This window comes from Centropristis striata, chromosome 16, assembly GCF_030273125.1.
Source record: "Centropristis striata isolate RG_2023a ecotype Rhode Island chromosome 16, C.striata_1.0, whole genome shotgun sequence".
Classification (NCBI taxonomy): Eukaryota; Metazoa; Chordata; class Actinopteri; order Perciformes; family Serranidae; genus Centropristis; species Centropristis striata.
The window spans coordinates 10,224,242-10,239,201 of record NC_081532.1 but is presented as its reverse complement, the minus strand read 5'-3'; the positions used below and the strand labels follow the sequence as shown (position 1 = coordinate 10,239,201).

At 39.3% G+C, this 14,960-nt stretch overlaps 1 protein-coding gene across 1 annotated transcript in view; it reads left to right on the top strand.

Moving 5' to 3' along the window:
- Positions 1-14,306, top strand: part of palm1b (paralemmin 1b) — a 34,116-nt gene extending 19,810 nt beyond the window's left edge. The window contains exons 2-6 of the mRNA XM_059353307.1: positions 652-694; positions 2,028-2,108; positions 7,799-7,914; positions 9,697-9,767; positions 10,014-14,306. Of these exons, the coding sequence (XP_059209290.1) occupies positions 653-694; positions 2,028-2,108; positions 7,799-7,914; positions 9,697-9,767; positions 10,014-10,393 (690 nt within the window). The 5' untranslated portion in view covers position 652 and the 3' untranslated portion in view covers positions 10,394-14,306. The remainder of the gene's footprint in view (positions 1-651; positions 695-2,027; positions 2,109-7,798; positions 7,915-9,696; positions 9,768-10,013) is intronic.
- The last annotated feature ends 654 nt before the right edge of the window (positions 14,307-14,960 follow it).

Below are 14,960 nucleotides of genomic sequence, written 5' to 3'. Positions count from 1 at the left end.
TGCAGTGTGTGACACTTATTGTATAGAACAAACGGCCCTTATCGAGGGAGATTACGGCTTTGAGCACAGTCTGGTAAAGCCCCTCTAAAGCTGAAATGAAAATAACACTCCTGTAAATTCATCCTACACAGCATAAGAGAAAATAAGTTCCTCTCATATGGGAATGTCATTTCAGACGATAAGCGAATCGTTATTATAAATACATCTTTGTCAGAAGTCAGGAACAATGTCCTGCTTTGAAGAGATAACGTCAGCTATTAACTAAGGAAAATATATATATAAAGCTTGAACTGGTGAGATTTTGAGAGAGCACGTTACTGTGATATCTTTGTCCCCTCTCAGTCTCAATCCTTCTACTCTGGCTTCAGCTCTGCTTCCGTCCATCCTCCATCCCGTAGTCTGGAACCTATTAGGGCAGGAATCTCCAGCAGCGCTCTGCTAGCACATTAGCATGCCTTCACTGACTCTCCCTGACAGGAAAGAGACACTGATTTAGTGCAAGCAGACAGATATTTAACCTCAGTCACCGGGAACTCTCTGGAAGGTAAATGGCTGCCGAGCCAACGCAGGGAAAGTTGTTTGTCACTGTGTGTCACGTCTGATGTCGCCGGTCATGTGTGGTTAAATAACTCTCTCTTTCTTCTCCTTCAGGATGGCTGAGGTGTCACAAGAGGAAAGACTCCAGGCCATCGCTGTAAGTTGCATATACACACACACTCAGTCTGTTTCGTCCTTACACACACACACACACACACATGTAGAGTGCACATGAGGGCACTGTTGATGGCTTTGGAAGCAACAAATCATTGCTGCTTGTCAGGATCTGACCGGCCGTCTTAATGACTCAACCTTTTAGATCCCATCTCCTTCACCCATTAGAGGACATCCAAAGCTAATGCAGCGTCTCTCAGTGTCTCTCTTCCCTCTCTCCCTCTCTCTCCCTCTCTCTCTCTCTCTCTCTCTCTCTCTCTTTCTATCGGTCTTTCATCCTTTCTTTCGGTCGGTCGCTTCATCTCTCTCTCTTAGTCTTTTTCGACACACAATATCTAGGTTTCTATGCAGTATAATTATGTATATTGTGATGTAAATTATCACAAAACATTTATAACTTGTGGTCGACACAAGCACAATTTGGTTTATGTAGGTGAAGCCTCAGTTTGACGCTCGTACCATTCTTCCCCGTGTCCACAACCAAATAATCCATAGAGACCAGTTGGTAAACTTTAAATGTTTACTCAAAAATTGCAGAAATATCAAATGTCACAAAATTAAATATCAATCGCGTCCTATACGCAAAATGAGAAAGTTATGGAGCGATAGAGAGGAGAGGGCAAAAAGCTATACGGCTCCACTCTCCGCTTGTGCTGACTGACCACAAATTCACACTACCCACCAAATTACCATTACCAAACACTCGCGAGAGTGACACATTAAAGATGCAGTCTTCACTAAACAAAAATATATCTAGCCACATATATTGTAAATACCAAATAATGTACATATTGTAAACATTCTTAGTCTTAATTCTTATGAACTTCGATTATTCTATTAATAACAAAAAAACTGCATTTAGGCTCCTACAGTTTATATTGAGTGCTTTTACAAGAAATCACATACATACAAAAAACGTCAAATCAAGAGGGAACATTACACACAATTTCTCATCAAAATTTAAGATTTTTCTTAAATTGACATGTTGAGTGAATAATATGAAGCTATAAATATATCCTACATGCAGTAATTGTCCGCCGGCTTCCCTCTCTTTCTCTCTTACTCAGACACACTAAGCAATTATGTTGACTGACATAAATGTACTAAGTAACCATTAAATCCTCAGCGCTTCCATTAAGGCTGGGCATGTTTTGATATCAGCAACGATAACATACCTGAGCTTCCCCACCCCTATTAACGACACAGTGCGGTGCTCTTTAGAGACAGCTGTTTTATTATGTCTTTAACATTGTTTTGTTCACTTGCAGAGTAATCAAGTCAAGTGTGTGTGTGTGTGTGTGTGTGTGTTGTAACAGGAGAAAAGGAAGAGGCAGACAGAGATTGAAAACAAGAGGAGGCAGCTGGATGATGACCGACGGCAACTCCAGCATCTCAAGGTACACACACACATTTCCACATGAATACACATTTACATTTTGCACGTTCTATTTGTGCAAATGTACTTGTGAGAATAACTTTGCATTCATTATGTTCTTTGAAAATAAATCTCGAAGAGGCTCTTCTTTATTGCAGCCTCACACTGTATTTTATCCTGGCAGTTTGCAACAAATAAAACCAAACACTTGCAAATATGGTGGATTTGAGACCAAAAAGTAGCACCATATTGAGCTTTGATCCCCACAGTGTGCCTGGGAGCATCACCTGCTTTATTCTTTAATTTCCTGTGTTTACAGTTGCCCTGTTATTTCCACCGTAGGTAGGCAGATCCAGGAAGGAAATCCACTCTCCAGCTTCAGTTTCATTTATAACACCTCAGTAGTAGGTCAATAGTTTTTCCGTTATTCCGCTGGCAAACAAACAAACAAACAAACAAACAAGACAGACAGACAGACAGACAGACCGCATGGAAAACATGACCTCCTTGGAGTTAATTACAGTAGCTGTATGCATCACAGTTGTACTTAAAACAGACAGTGAATCAGCAGTGAAACAATGAAAGACAGCAGGAAAGTTGATTCCAACTGTTTTGACTTGGTCAGAAAATGTGCACCATTATCCCCATATTGCAAGATGTATGCAGGATATTCAGAACATTAATATAGCAGAAAACAGCTTATTTGTTATATACAAATATAGTGCAGTGATGGCGTCATGACCAAAGAATGAAGTCACTCTTGCTTGTTTGTTGCGATTTGAGATTCTCTGTTTTTAGTCTGGCTTCACATGCAGCTATAGTGCATATGAAAACCCAGTATGTAAGAAAGAAACACATGGCGTCCTAACTAAAGCGTTTTTTCTCCCCCAAAAATGTTGTACTATTCCTTTAAGGGGAGCCACTACAGGTGAATAGGATAAATACAAGTAACTAATAGATATCACCATGAAACTTCCATAGTTGATTACTTACATTAAGACAGTTTTTTGAAAATGTATTTTTAAATATGCAAATTAGGCATTATCTTTTGTGCTAATTTGCATTAATTTCCAATCAAATATCTGAACTAGATAAAGCCAGGTTCAGTATTACTTTTTCATTTTGTTGTCACTTTAGAGTTGAAGGTTTTTAAAGTTTGGATCCCTTGTTTTATGACTCCATAAAATCAGAAAATCAACTTTTTAAAAAAAGACTGCCTTTAAAGATATGTATTGGGAAACTCTTTAAAAAGCCTTTTTTTGGTTTCCATCGTGGTTGAACCTCACATTGGGCCTCATGCATTCTTATTTTAAATTTCACTTGTCATTTATATAGGATTCTCAAACTCAAGTTAGGAACACATTAGTGAAAAACTGGTTCAGATCTGTTGTAGGAGTTATGTGCACAAAAGAGATAATGTAAAAGAGCTTGAGGAAATTCATGAACCTGCAAGCTCTCTACTTAAGAACCAATGAGTGGTATGAGTTGTTCTTACATGGGGCCCACTGTATGAACCATGTAGTATCCTTATCCACAATCTTCATGTGTTGCTAAGAAAATCTGTTCTTGTTTGATTAAGGGGTATACTATACCACACTTACAGTACCAGAGTCATAGCTCGCAAATTCCACCATCTTGCATGGAGAGACAGACCCAAAGTTGAAATGGCGTAGTTGCACCTCGCCCTGCATTCTACATCCCCTGAGAACACTCCATCTCCACTTTGTTTAAAATGTACTGGAGCCTCCTCTTGCTGATAAGATTAACGTATTTATTAATAAAATTCTTCCCAGGTGTAACCTGAACCCCTACATGCCTCTCCCTCTAACCTTACCAGAACTTGAAGCAAAGTTAACACAAATACTGCCGGTCAGTTCTTTATTTTCTGTGGATTAGACGTACAAAAAAACAAAATAAAACTCAGAAATCCCTTTAAATCTATCAGTCCCACACGGTGAGATACTCCCTAACTGTTGCTGTCACGGAATGTTCAGAATGGCAGCAGATAACACCGGCAGCTCCTCCACATGCTGTTTATACACACACACACTCCCCTAAACACATTCAGACCTGCGTGCATGTGGACATACACTCGTTATATCGGAGCCAAGGCATTCGTCAGCGTATGTGTCAGCACTATCAAAGCTATTTCAGCCCCGGACAATTCGGCAGGTCACAGATATGAGAAAAGGTTGCGGTGTGTGTGCCGGCAGACGTGTGTGTGCATTTGTGGCAAAAGTGCCTGTGACCTGTGCTACTGCCCTTGCGTGCTCCCACTTTTTTTCTATTTTCAGAGCAAATCGATTGTAAGTGTCTATCTGTGCGTGTGTGTGTGTGTGTGTGTGTGTGTGTGTGTGTGTTCATTTGAAAATGTGTGCATGGCCTCATGAAAGAACACAGAAGCCTCAGACAATGCAGTGGGCTTTGGCAGAGGAAACAGATTTTTGTCCCACTCCCACCAACAGGAAAGGGCTCTTACACCCACCGCACCCCGCTTTTCGTCTCACACGCACACACACACACATGGACACAGACACACCGAGGGGAAGTGTAATCACGCTGTACAGGAGCATTAGAAAGCTCTTTGTGCTAACCACAGCAAGTATTGCTTTTCCAGAGGCGGCTTTCATGTGGAAAACCCAATAAATGTCTCCGTTTACACGCCACATTTTTATAAGCGTGTACCTGCCCCGACCATTAAGCTGTACAAATACAGGAGCACACACACATATATAGTCACACAGGGGTGCAGACGTAATGGTGAGATGAGGTAATACAATGTTGTTAACACAGAAAGCATTAATAGGAGTTCTGTTTTTAATTAGCCAGCCGTGGCAGATATGATTATGCATGCAGCAGCTGGCATCCTCTTTAATTAAAACCTCTAAATGTCAACATATTATGTTATCAAAGTATGTAAAACACACAGTTTATAGCAGAGCATATGAAAGTAATGTTCCAAAATTAATCGAAAAGTACGTACCAGTGACATACACTAAAAGTTATTAAAAACAGAAACTTACAGCCAAGCCAGCTGTTTCCCTCTGTTTCCAGTGTTTGTACTAAGCTAACCCATATCCTGGCTGTAGTTTAATATGTACCATAGAAATTGGTATCAATCTATATGGAATGAAAGCTTTTTTTCTCGCCAGAAAATGTTGTACTATTTCTTTAAGGAGAGACACTTCACACAGGTGAATCGGATCAATAAAAGTAACTAATATCACCATGAAGCTTCTACAGTTGATAACTTACATTAAGACCATTTTTTGTATTACAAGTTTTCTAAAAAATGTATGTTTAAATATGCAAATTAAGCATTTTCTATTGTGCTAATTTGAATTAATTCCCAGAACAAATATCTGAAAATTGGATAAAGCCAATGACATTTTTTTGTTTTGTTTTAAGACTCCATAAATCAGAAAATATTGTCAACAGCCACAAAAAAAAAAATCAACTTTTGAAAAAAAATGCCTTTAAAGATATGTATTGGGAAAATCCACAAATTTTAAAAGGGTATTCAGGTGAATAGGGGACAAAAAACACAGGACATATATATCACTATGAAATTTCACCAGTTGATAACTTAAATTAAGACAATAACAACTGTTATGTTTCAATATGCAAATGAGGCATTATCTAATGCTTACATTTGGTGAATTTATGATTAATCTACAGACACAAATAGACAATGTGTAGCAAAAGAAACACCTAAATGTGTATTTTGATATTTTGTATGTTAGGGAAGCAAGACAGCCCAGTATCTCAAATCTGACCATGGAAAACCAATGTTTTTGCCTGCAGTGTCTCACCTTAAAAAGGTTTTTAAAGGAAGACAATATCTTATAAAATTAAAAGAATTACATGTTCTGGATAAACTTTATTTTGGAGAAACTTAAATATTTTCAAGGAGTAAAAAGTTTTGGGGAGTGGGAACACATTTTGGAATAAAACTCTTTCCCCACAGCTGCTCAATACATTTGGATGTGTGCGTGTGTGTGTGTGTGTGTGTGTGTGTGTCTGTGTCCGTGTCTGTGTCTGTGTGTTTGTGTGTGTCACAGTTCCGCCCTTTGTCTGCTACGTTAGCAGCTTTTACTACAAAGAACAATGGAGAGAGAGACGTAACTTCAGCGCTCCAGCTTTACGACTGTTCGTGTAGACTGGTGTGTGAGCGCGTGTGTGTGTGTGTGAGTGCGCATGAGTGAGTACATTAAGTGATGTCAGGCGTTTGGGTAGTAGGGTGTGGCGAGAGAGCCAGAGTAGAGAGCTTGAGAGAGGAAAGCAGGGTTAGATTCAGTGCCCAAGAGAGCATACAGGGCCGGGGTATGAGGAGTGTTAAATTACACCGTGAGAGTGTGTGTGTGCTGTAAAGCTCTGTGGAGCTGGATGTCTGGAGCTGAATTACTCAATGTGGAAAGTGAGAGTTGAAACAGAACAACAGGCAGATAAAAATAGATAAACACAGATTGGACCTGAGTGAAATACACCCCGACATTTACAACCGTGTTAAATATATCATGCGCAAACCAAAAAAAGTTCATGAACTTTATGATGGATAGAGATCCGTACAAGAGAGAGAGAGGAAGGGGCGTGGGTCGAGTCAGAGGAGAAGAAGAAGAAAAAAATACGGGGGGGAGTTTTTGCTGTCGAAATTCTTGTTGCATCACTGGAGAGGAATTCACATCAAGCACAGGTCCAGATTTTCAGTCCAACTCGTGAAAACAAGAGCTTTTTCTAGCACTTTTCCATATGGCCAAGCAGGGTTGGATTTCTCTGCACGCACTAACAGCTGCGAGGAACACACACTGTTATATTTACCTCAAAGCATGCCAAGTATTTGCTTTGATATTAGCTTATCTGCAGGAGGGAATGTGGATGCGGAGTCAGGATAAGAATAAGAAATTGATAGAGGAAATAAACATAGACTGAGAAAGAAGGTAAGAGAATAATAAAATCAGAACATAATTTATACATTTTATTCCTGTGCTGTTCTTTATTTCAACTCATTTAGTATTCTTTAATTGTCTTGTATTAGAATTCACTTTATCTACAGTTATCATAATGACTTAACAATCAGTGCATTTAGTCACAGTCTCAACTTAACCATAAAGAATTCTCGTAATTATCATCCACCTCTAGGAAACGTTTGATGCGGATTAAGATTGGAACAATTTGCTGCAATTTATCTACATTTCCAATCCCATGCTCAATTTAGTATAATAGGAGAATTATATCATAGTTTGGATTTTTCTGTTGAATGCCAGAGGCTTTGAAGCCCTGGCCGGGTGCCATAGTCCACTTGGCAACAACAAGTTGGCAGCAGTTGAAGAATGTGACAGAATCAGTGAGTGGCAGCAGTCAGCAGAGAAGTGCTGGACGCACTTACTGCTAGATTTTCGTTGTAGATTAGCTAAAGGGCTAGTCGTTCTCAGTCAAAATACCACTAATCTCTTTTGAGAGCAATTGCACAAGTGAGAAAGGGTGAGGACGTGCTGCTTTTTGGGGTGATTGAAGTTCTACTAATGAGTTAATCAACTCCTGATGAAAGGAGCATTATTAAAAGCCCTCTCTCCATGCTTTTCGTTTTTTTATTATAGCTGATGTGTTCTTTTTGCACCACAAATTTATAGAGAAATGAAATCATTCTCTGCCCTTACGTAATGCCTTTTTTCTCCATGTTCATTCTCAACAACAACATGTTGTTATTTGCAGTCGAAGGCACTGAGGGAGCGCTGGTTGTTAGATGGAGCTCCAGCAGAGGAGGAGACTCAGAAGCGTCTGCATGAAGACGAGGTGAAAACCAAACTCCTGGAGCAGGTCATCCTCAGGTCAGCATCTGAAAACACCTGCATGTCCGATCTGTGAAACAGCCCACAACAATAGGCCTCATACAGCACGGTCCCTTATATGTCCTCTTAAGTTTTAGCAGAAAAACAGATGCCCAAATCTGTTTTTTGCCAGATGTGCTGAGTAATGAATCCCAATTCATCATAATTGTTTATTAAGCATGCACTGTAAAAAAAAAAAAAAATCAGTTTAATTTACGGTAAAATACCAGCAGCTGTGGTTGCCAGAATATAGAAGATATAGGAGAAGATAGTGCTAATCATGAATACCAACAAAAAAAGGCAAAGATGTGTGTATATATCACTTCATGCATCAGGCAGTTTGTTTTAAGTGAATGGCTCAAATATGTGAGGCTGTCATGGTGGAAATGGAGGCATGCAAACTTGAAAAAAAAACATGCAAGCTGCAGGACAAATAAAGATGTGTCCTCTCATTCTTTAAGCCACAGCTATATTAATCATGCAATAAAATCCTAATGTCCCAGCAGACAACATTACAGTTAGATGTGGTTGATCTGTGCAGCTATGTTTGAAAATACAGTCACAGCTAACAGGGCTGATGATGCTTCTGATGTCATGTGAGGGTTAAGCTTTGTATTACATTGTAGTGATGTCCTCCAATCTGCGTGTTCAGACTGAGACAAATCTCAAAGAAATCAGATGCTGAACCATAAAGAATTGTGATTTATTTATGTATGTGAAGTTTGAACCTGGGCTACATATTTTTGTGAAATAATGGATGACTAACTAAAGCTAATACATGTAAAAACAACAATATTTCTTCTTAATTTAAGCACTTGATTAAATGTACCACTAATTATTTACCACCATTGCCAAACTGCTCATTGTAAAAACCCGTCACAGTTTATAGAATGACAGTATAGGGCATAGTTGTGTACATCACCAATTTATCTTTGATCATTTACTTTATTTATTTATTTATTTATTTATTTCTAACTCCAAATTAAGGGGGAAAGTAGTTTGGCTTTACTGTTGGATTGCTGACAACCTGTTTTATTATTTGATCACACTCTTTCTTTTCTTTTCTTTTCTTTTTCTCTTTCTTTTATGAACAGTAATTTATAACAAAATTGTCTATGTTGTGATGTAGTGGTTAGCCTCACAGCAAGAGGGTCACAGGTTCAAATCCAGAGTTGCGGCTCTTCTGTGTGGAGTTTGCATTTCCTCCCCCATGTCAGCGTGGGTTCTCTCCTGGCTCTCCAGCTTCCTCCCACAGTCCAAATACCAGCAGATTAGGTTTAACTGGTGACTTTAAATTGGCCGTAGGAGTGAATGAGAGCATGAGTGGTTGTCTGTCTCTATGTGTCAGCCCTTTGATGGTCTGGCAGCCTGTCCAGGGTGTACCCCACCTCTCACCCAATGTCAGATGGGATCGGCTCCAGCCCCCCTGACCCGAGTTCACATAAGCGGTTATGTAAAATGAATGGATGGATGTTTGAACTAGATATTTGAAATCTTATTTCAAGCTGTATATGTCTGTAAGCATAGGTAGATTGCATATGAATAACCAGTCTGTATGGTAATATTTCCTTTTACTAGGAGTTGGATTGTAAAATAGTGTGAGGACACTGTGGTTAACAGTGAGATTAAATATTTAAGAAACACATCTGGGTTCTAATGGTTTGTAAAGCTGATCATGTACTAAAAGTTTGCCTTTGCTATAAATACAGTATAATGGAGTCTGTGGTGGTAATTCATTTCATTTCAATAATTAATTAGCACATGTGTTTGTTTCTGAGCCAGGCTGGAGCAAGAGATTGAAGAACTGGAGACAGACCCTCCAGCCAATAAGGGTGTGGCCAAAGAAAATGGAGGTAAGTTCAGTACCCATGGCAACATATGATGACATAGGAAACCATGGCAACGCTGCCTAGACACCTGTGTCATAAAAGAGGAGGCAAGCTAATAATGGCCTCTTCATTTGCTCTATTTCATTTTACCTCTCCACCGGAGGTAATTAAAACAATATTTCCTTTCTTTCTTTGACTTTCCCTCTCACCCTCTCCCCTTTTGCTCCCCTCTCACCTCCCCTCTCTGTGATACTCTGGTGCTCCCTATAGGTGAGAATGGAGTAGTGCAAAGCTCCGGTCAGACACCCAAGAGAGAGGTGACAGGGATTGAGGCCAAGCTGCTGGGTCCCAGTCCTGACCAAGCTAGCGCAGACAACCCCGTCACCCTGGTGTTCATGGGCTACAAAACCGTGGAGGAGGAGCAGGAGACCCGCACGGCCTTGGGAATGGAAGGGGTGGATGGCAACGTCAAAGCTGAGTTCGTTGTCATCGAGGATGGGGAGGGGAAAGCTGGAGGAGAGGGAGCCACAGAAGAGCAGGCTCCACCCAACGGGAGCATGGCAGAGAAAGAAAAGGCCAACGGAGGCGGAGAAGAAGGAGAGAAGGAGAAGGAGAAGAAACAGACCTGCAAGTGCTGCACGGTCATGTGAGCTGTGTGTGTGTGTGTGTGTGTGTGTGTGTGTGTGTGTGTGCGTGTGTGTGTGTGTGTGTGTGCGTGTGTGCGTGTGTGTGTGTGTGTGTGTGTGTGTGAGTGCACACCTGCTCCTGTGCAGGTATGTGTGCCATTGCATGTGTGTGTATTTGCAGATGTGTGTAACTCTGTGTTTGTGTGGGAGAGTGTGTATCCGTGTGTATCTGTATGTGTCTGTTGGGACTGGGGAAAAAAAACAAAAAACCGAAGTACAGTCACAGCCAATACACCAACAATGAGAGCCAATACAAGCTCCAGCTACAACAACAAGAACCACAAAGACTCATAAGTACACTTTACTCTGCATACTTTCTCTGATATGTATTTGACTTTTGATTTCTATTGATATTTTTCTATTTTTCTGTCTTGACATTTATATTGTATTCAGTATGTATATCTTTATTATGGGACTGTGTACTGTAAGTTCATTGTTATTATTGTTGGAAAAAAAGAAAATGTATTCGCTCTCTGGATTGTACTGCGACCCGCTGGGAAAAATCTGGAAACTTTAAATCATTTAACTCAAAAACAGCAAACTATGAAGGACACAGATACTTAAATATATATATATATATATTTCTCTGTGTAGGCCTACCAACTATTTATCGGTCAATTTCATATTGCAATATTGTCTAAGATATTATTTTAAATAGTATTTTAATATATTGATATGAAATTATGTTTTATACAATGTATTTATTGTTTTTGGTTCTCTATATCATCTCAAACCATTAACTGCATGTAAGCTTGTAAGCACTACCAGATTCGCGTTACAATCATAACAAGTGTCTGTGCTTTCTTAGACTCATATGTGCTCATATCTTTAGTCACACAAGTCTTTCTATCAGTAACAGTTGATATAATTGGCAGTGTTAGAGATGTGCATTAAGTTTTAAAAAGAAATCAGCACGGAGACAAAGCGGCTAATTAGAACTGTGACCATATTGCAAACCGCATTAGCTTCTCATAGATACTCTATGTGACACATGTACATGAAGATCACAACTTTTGTATTTTTTAAATAAGATGGATACACTTACTTTACGATCAATAGTCATGACGAACCATTGCGCAACGATTAGAAATGCTTAAAATAATTTTGTTCTCTCAACAGTAGAATCAATGTAAATCTTATGAGGTAGCACTGCATGAAGCCTTGCAACTGTTTTGACTGTCTTGTCACTTGTTAGGTCTTAATTATACGCTATCACGTTCACATGAATGTAAATCCAGGGGTTAAATTGGGATTAGTTCTACCATAATGAGAAGAGGCGGGCTTGCTCAGCTCAACGTAAAAGAAAAGCTTTTTGTCTCTTTATGAACCAAATAAAAATCTGATGTTACTGTAATTTCACTGTGTGTTGGTCGGCTGCTGGTTTCTGTCCTGCTCGCTCCCAGTTTAACCCCTGACTCTTTGTCTGTAGACCCAGGCCCGATAGTACTTGAATAGATTTGCAGAAAAAGAAAGAGATTTAAGGCTTTTAAATAGACTTTTCTAACAAATTGTGATACTCTCCGGGGATCCTAAAGGGACACTTCACCCCAGAATCAAAAAGACATATTGGTTCTCTTACCTGGTGTGAGTTGTTGATGCTGGAGTTATATCAGCTGTAAAGATGTTGGCTTTTGGTGGAAAAAAAACTACATTTAAAAACTTGACAGCAATGTCTCTTTACAGAAATGATGACTCGGTTACTTAAGATAATCCACAGACCTGTGACCACTTTCATGAAGAAACTATTTGTTTTCCATATCAGCACACAAAAGGAAGAATGCATCTACTCAAAGACTCAAACTTGTGACTAACAAGATGTAAAAATGAATGGCATCCTCCTCAGCTGAGCTAGCAGTATCTGTTCCTTCTGCACCATGATACTAACTGCATCATGGTTCAAAAGGAATAGATACTGCGGGTGTAGTTTGGTAGAAAGAAAATAGTTCCTACATCAAACTGCTCACACTAAGGTCTGTTGAGTGTCTTGAGGTAACAAGGTGGTGATTACTGGAAGGAAACATTGATGTTGAGTTTTACAAATGTATTGAGTGAGTGCCATCTAATTAAATTTTATTGTATTTAAGAGAAGACAGACATCTCTACTCCTGATATCCCCAGTACTCACACACTACAGGTAAAAGGGAAATTCTTTCCAAAAAGTCCTCTAACCCACCTATGTCATTTGTGCCTCGGCTCTAATATTATGACCCACATGAGCGTTTCCTAAACTAGTGCCCCTACGCATTGAAGTGAAGTCTAGAAAATAAAGTTGACTATCCCTTCACCACTCCTTTACCCTGCCTAAATGGACTTTGTCGTTCCTTGTATTTTATATCCTCACTTCGGCATAATGCCTTTGGCCACTAGAGGGCACGTAACAACAAATGTAAATGTGGGTCATAATAAGCTGCTGTACAAACAACATATTGGATATATGTGAATTTTTGATTCTGTGGTGAACTGTTCCTTTAAAATCTTTTCCACCTAAGAACAATATAAGAATGTAGTTGTGCCTAGGTACCCAAGCTTTTAGGTAATTGTATCAGAAATGGGTCATATTCTATGAGTTTAGTCTAACCATTTTAAACAGTAAGATAAATCATGCATGTATACTATTAGATAACTGAAAGCCTATTGAAATACACTTTGGCCCTAGTTTATCACTTGTTTGGCAGACAGTAGAGGCCATTGACGTTCTGGGTCTGCGATGCTACACCACCAATGCTTCTGCTCCCCTCCCCCCAGACTCATCCATGTCTCTGATTCACCGACACACCATCACCATTTTCACCATCGTCATCGTCAAACACACACAGCTCCACCTTCTATGCTCGGAGACTTGCAGATCAAAAACCTCTGGTGCTAATCCTGAGTCTCGTCTAACACTCTGCATCCACCAACTACTTTTCAACTCCCTCTCCCACTCTGTCTTACTCAAATCACTGGTGAGGGGGATTGTGGGAATCTACTGCCTCGTGCATACGCTTATTGAATAAGAGAGTCTTTCGCAACCTTCAGTGCCAGATGCATTCTCTCATGTCCTGCCTACATTTACCACCAGAGAAATGATCCCTTCTAACATTCCAAAGGGAGGTCAGCAGGCGTGGACAGATGAAATATGTCTATGCTTTCCATATGTACAGTTGTACTACTTGCAACTTTCTTTATGATATTGACTCTCATGTTTTTCTTTCCTATGGCCTCTTTGCAAGGCGATATATTGTATTTGATGTGTGTATTTTTAAAAAAGGAAAGATGACTACATCTGTGTGTTGTTGGTGCCTTTGTCAGGTTCAGTTGGTTGGACTTGTCTGTCTGCCGCCATTTTTAGACCGGGGTTTTTCTTGCTCTGCTCCTGGTCATAATGACCCAATGGAAACACTGCCTTCTACTCTGGAGGGGTACAACAACTATGGTAAAACATTATTCTAATTTTTTCACATGATGACTATGAACAAATGCAGCTCAGACAATAGTAATATGCAGACCACTGTTGGTATCTTGAAAAAACTTTGTATCCTCTTTTAACTTTTTAAAATAGTTGATTTTGCTGTAACTAACAGATTGCGTTTTTTATTCCACACATACAAGAAACTACACACAAAATTTAACATTTTATGGGGATACAAACTTTCCGCAGGAGACTGACAGTCTTTGTATGTATGTACAGTATATACACGTGTGCATATCGATATGCATACATACATCTGTATACATAGAAATACGTGTAAATTTGTTGAGCTAAAGCTTTGCTTAATTGTGGGTCTCTGGGACAGCAGCAGAAAAAGCAACCTTGTGTTAGACCAATGCCTGTTCATCTATTCTGTGGTCGTCTAAATGTTTAATCTTGAATAAAACTACTGTTTGTTTACAGCAAGTCAGATAAGTGTGTATGTAATGAGCCAAATGTACACATGCTGCAGATAGAAGCGTACACATAAGCCATGGTTAATGATGTGTGTGGTTTTGGCATCTGAGCTGATGGAGTCACAGATGGACAACCTTCTGGGAAGACATACACATAATTATAGTCAGATAAAGCATCCATTTATAATAGGGATAACGCAACTGGCTGGTAAAAAAAACACTGAAAATAAGCAGAATTAAACAACCTGTATTTCTTGGTGGAAGTGTAGAAATGTAAGTTAGAGGTGGATAGAGATGTAATTATCTGTATCTGTAAAAAAAAAAAAAAAAATTATTAAATACTTATGTTTACCTAAAGTGGGTGTGGTTAATACCATAGCTCCCATTAAATCGGGTGTTAAAATGTTGTATTTTCTAGGATAGTAATGATTGTCAATGACATTTTTGTGCCTTTAAAGCCTCAAATTAATTCAATATTGTAAATTAATTGACTATGAAATATATTTCCACATCCTCGTACTGTACTTTTGTCCCTCTAAAACAGAATATAGCGATTACTTTGAAAAAAATCAAAGTCCTATGCTGCAAACAGAATGGGCATTTTGATCTTCTGGCCATCCAGAATTATATTAATCATTTTGAAGACATATAATTGCTACCGAAC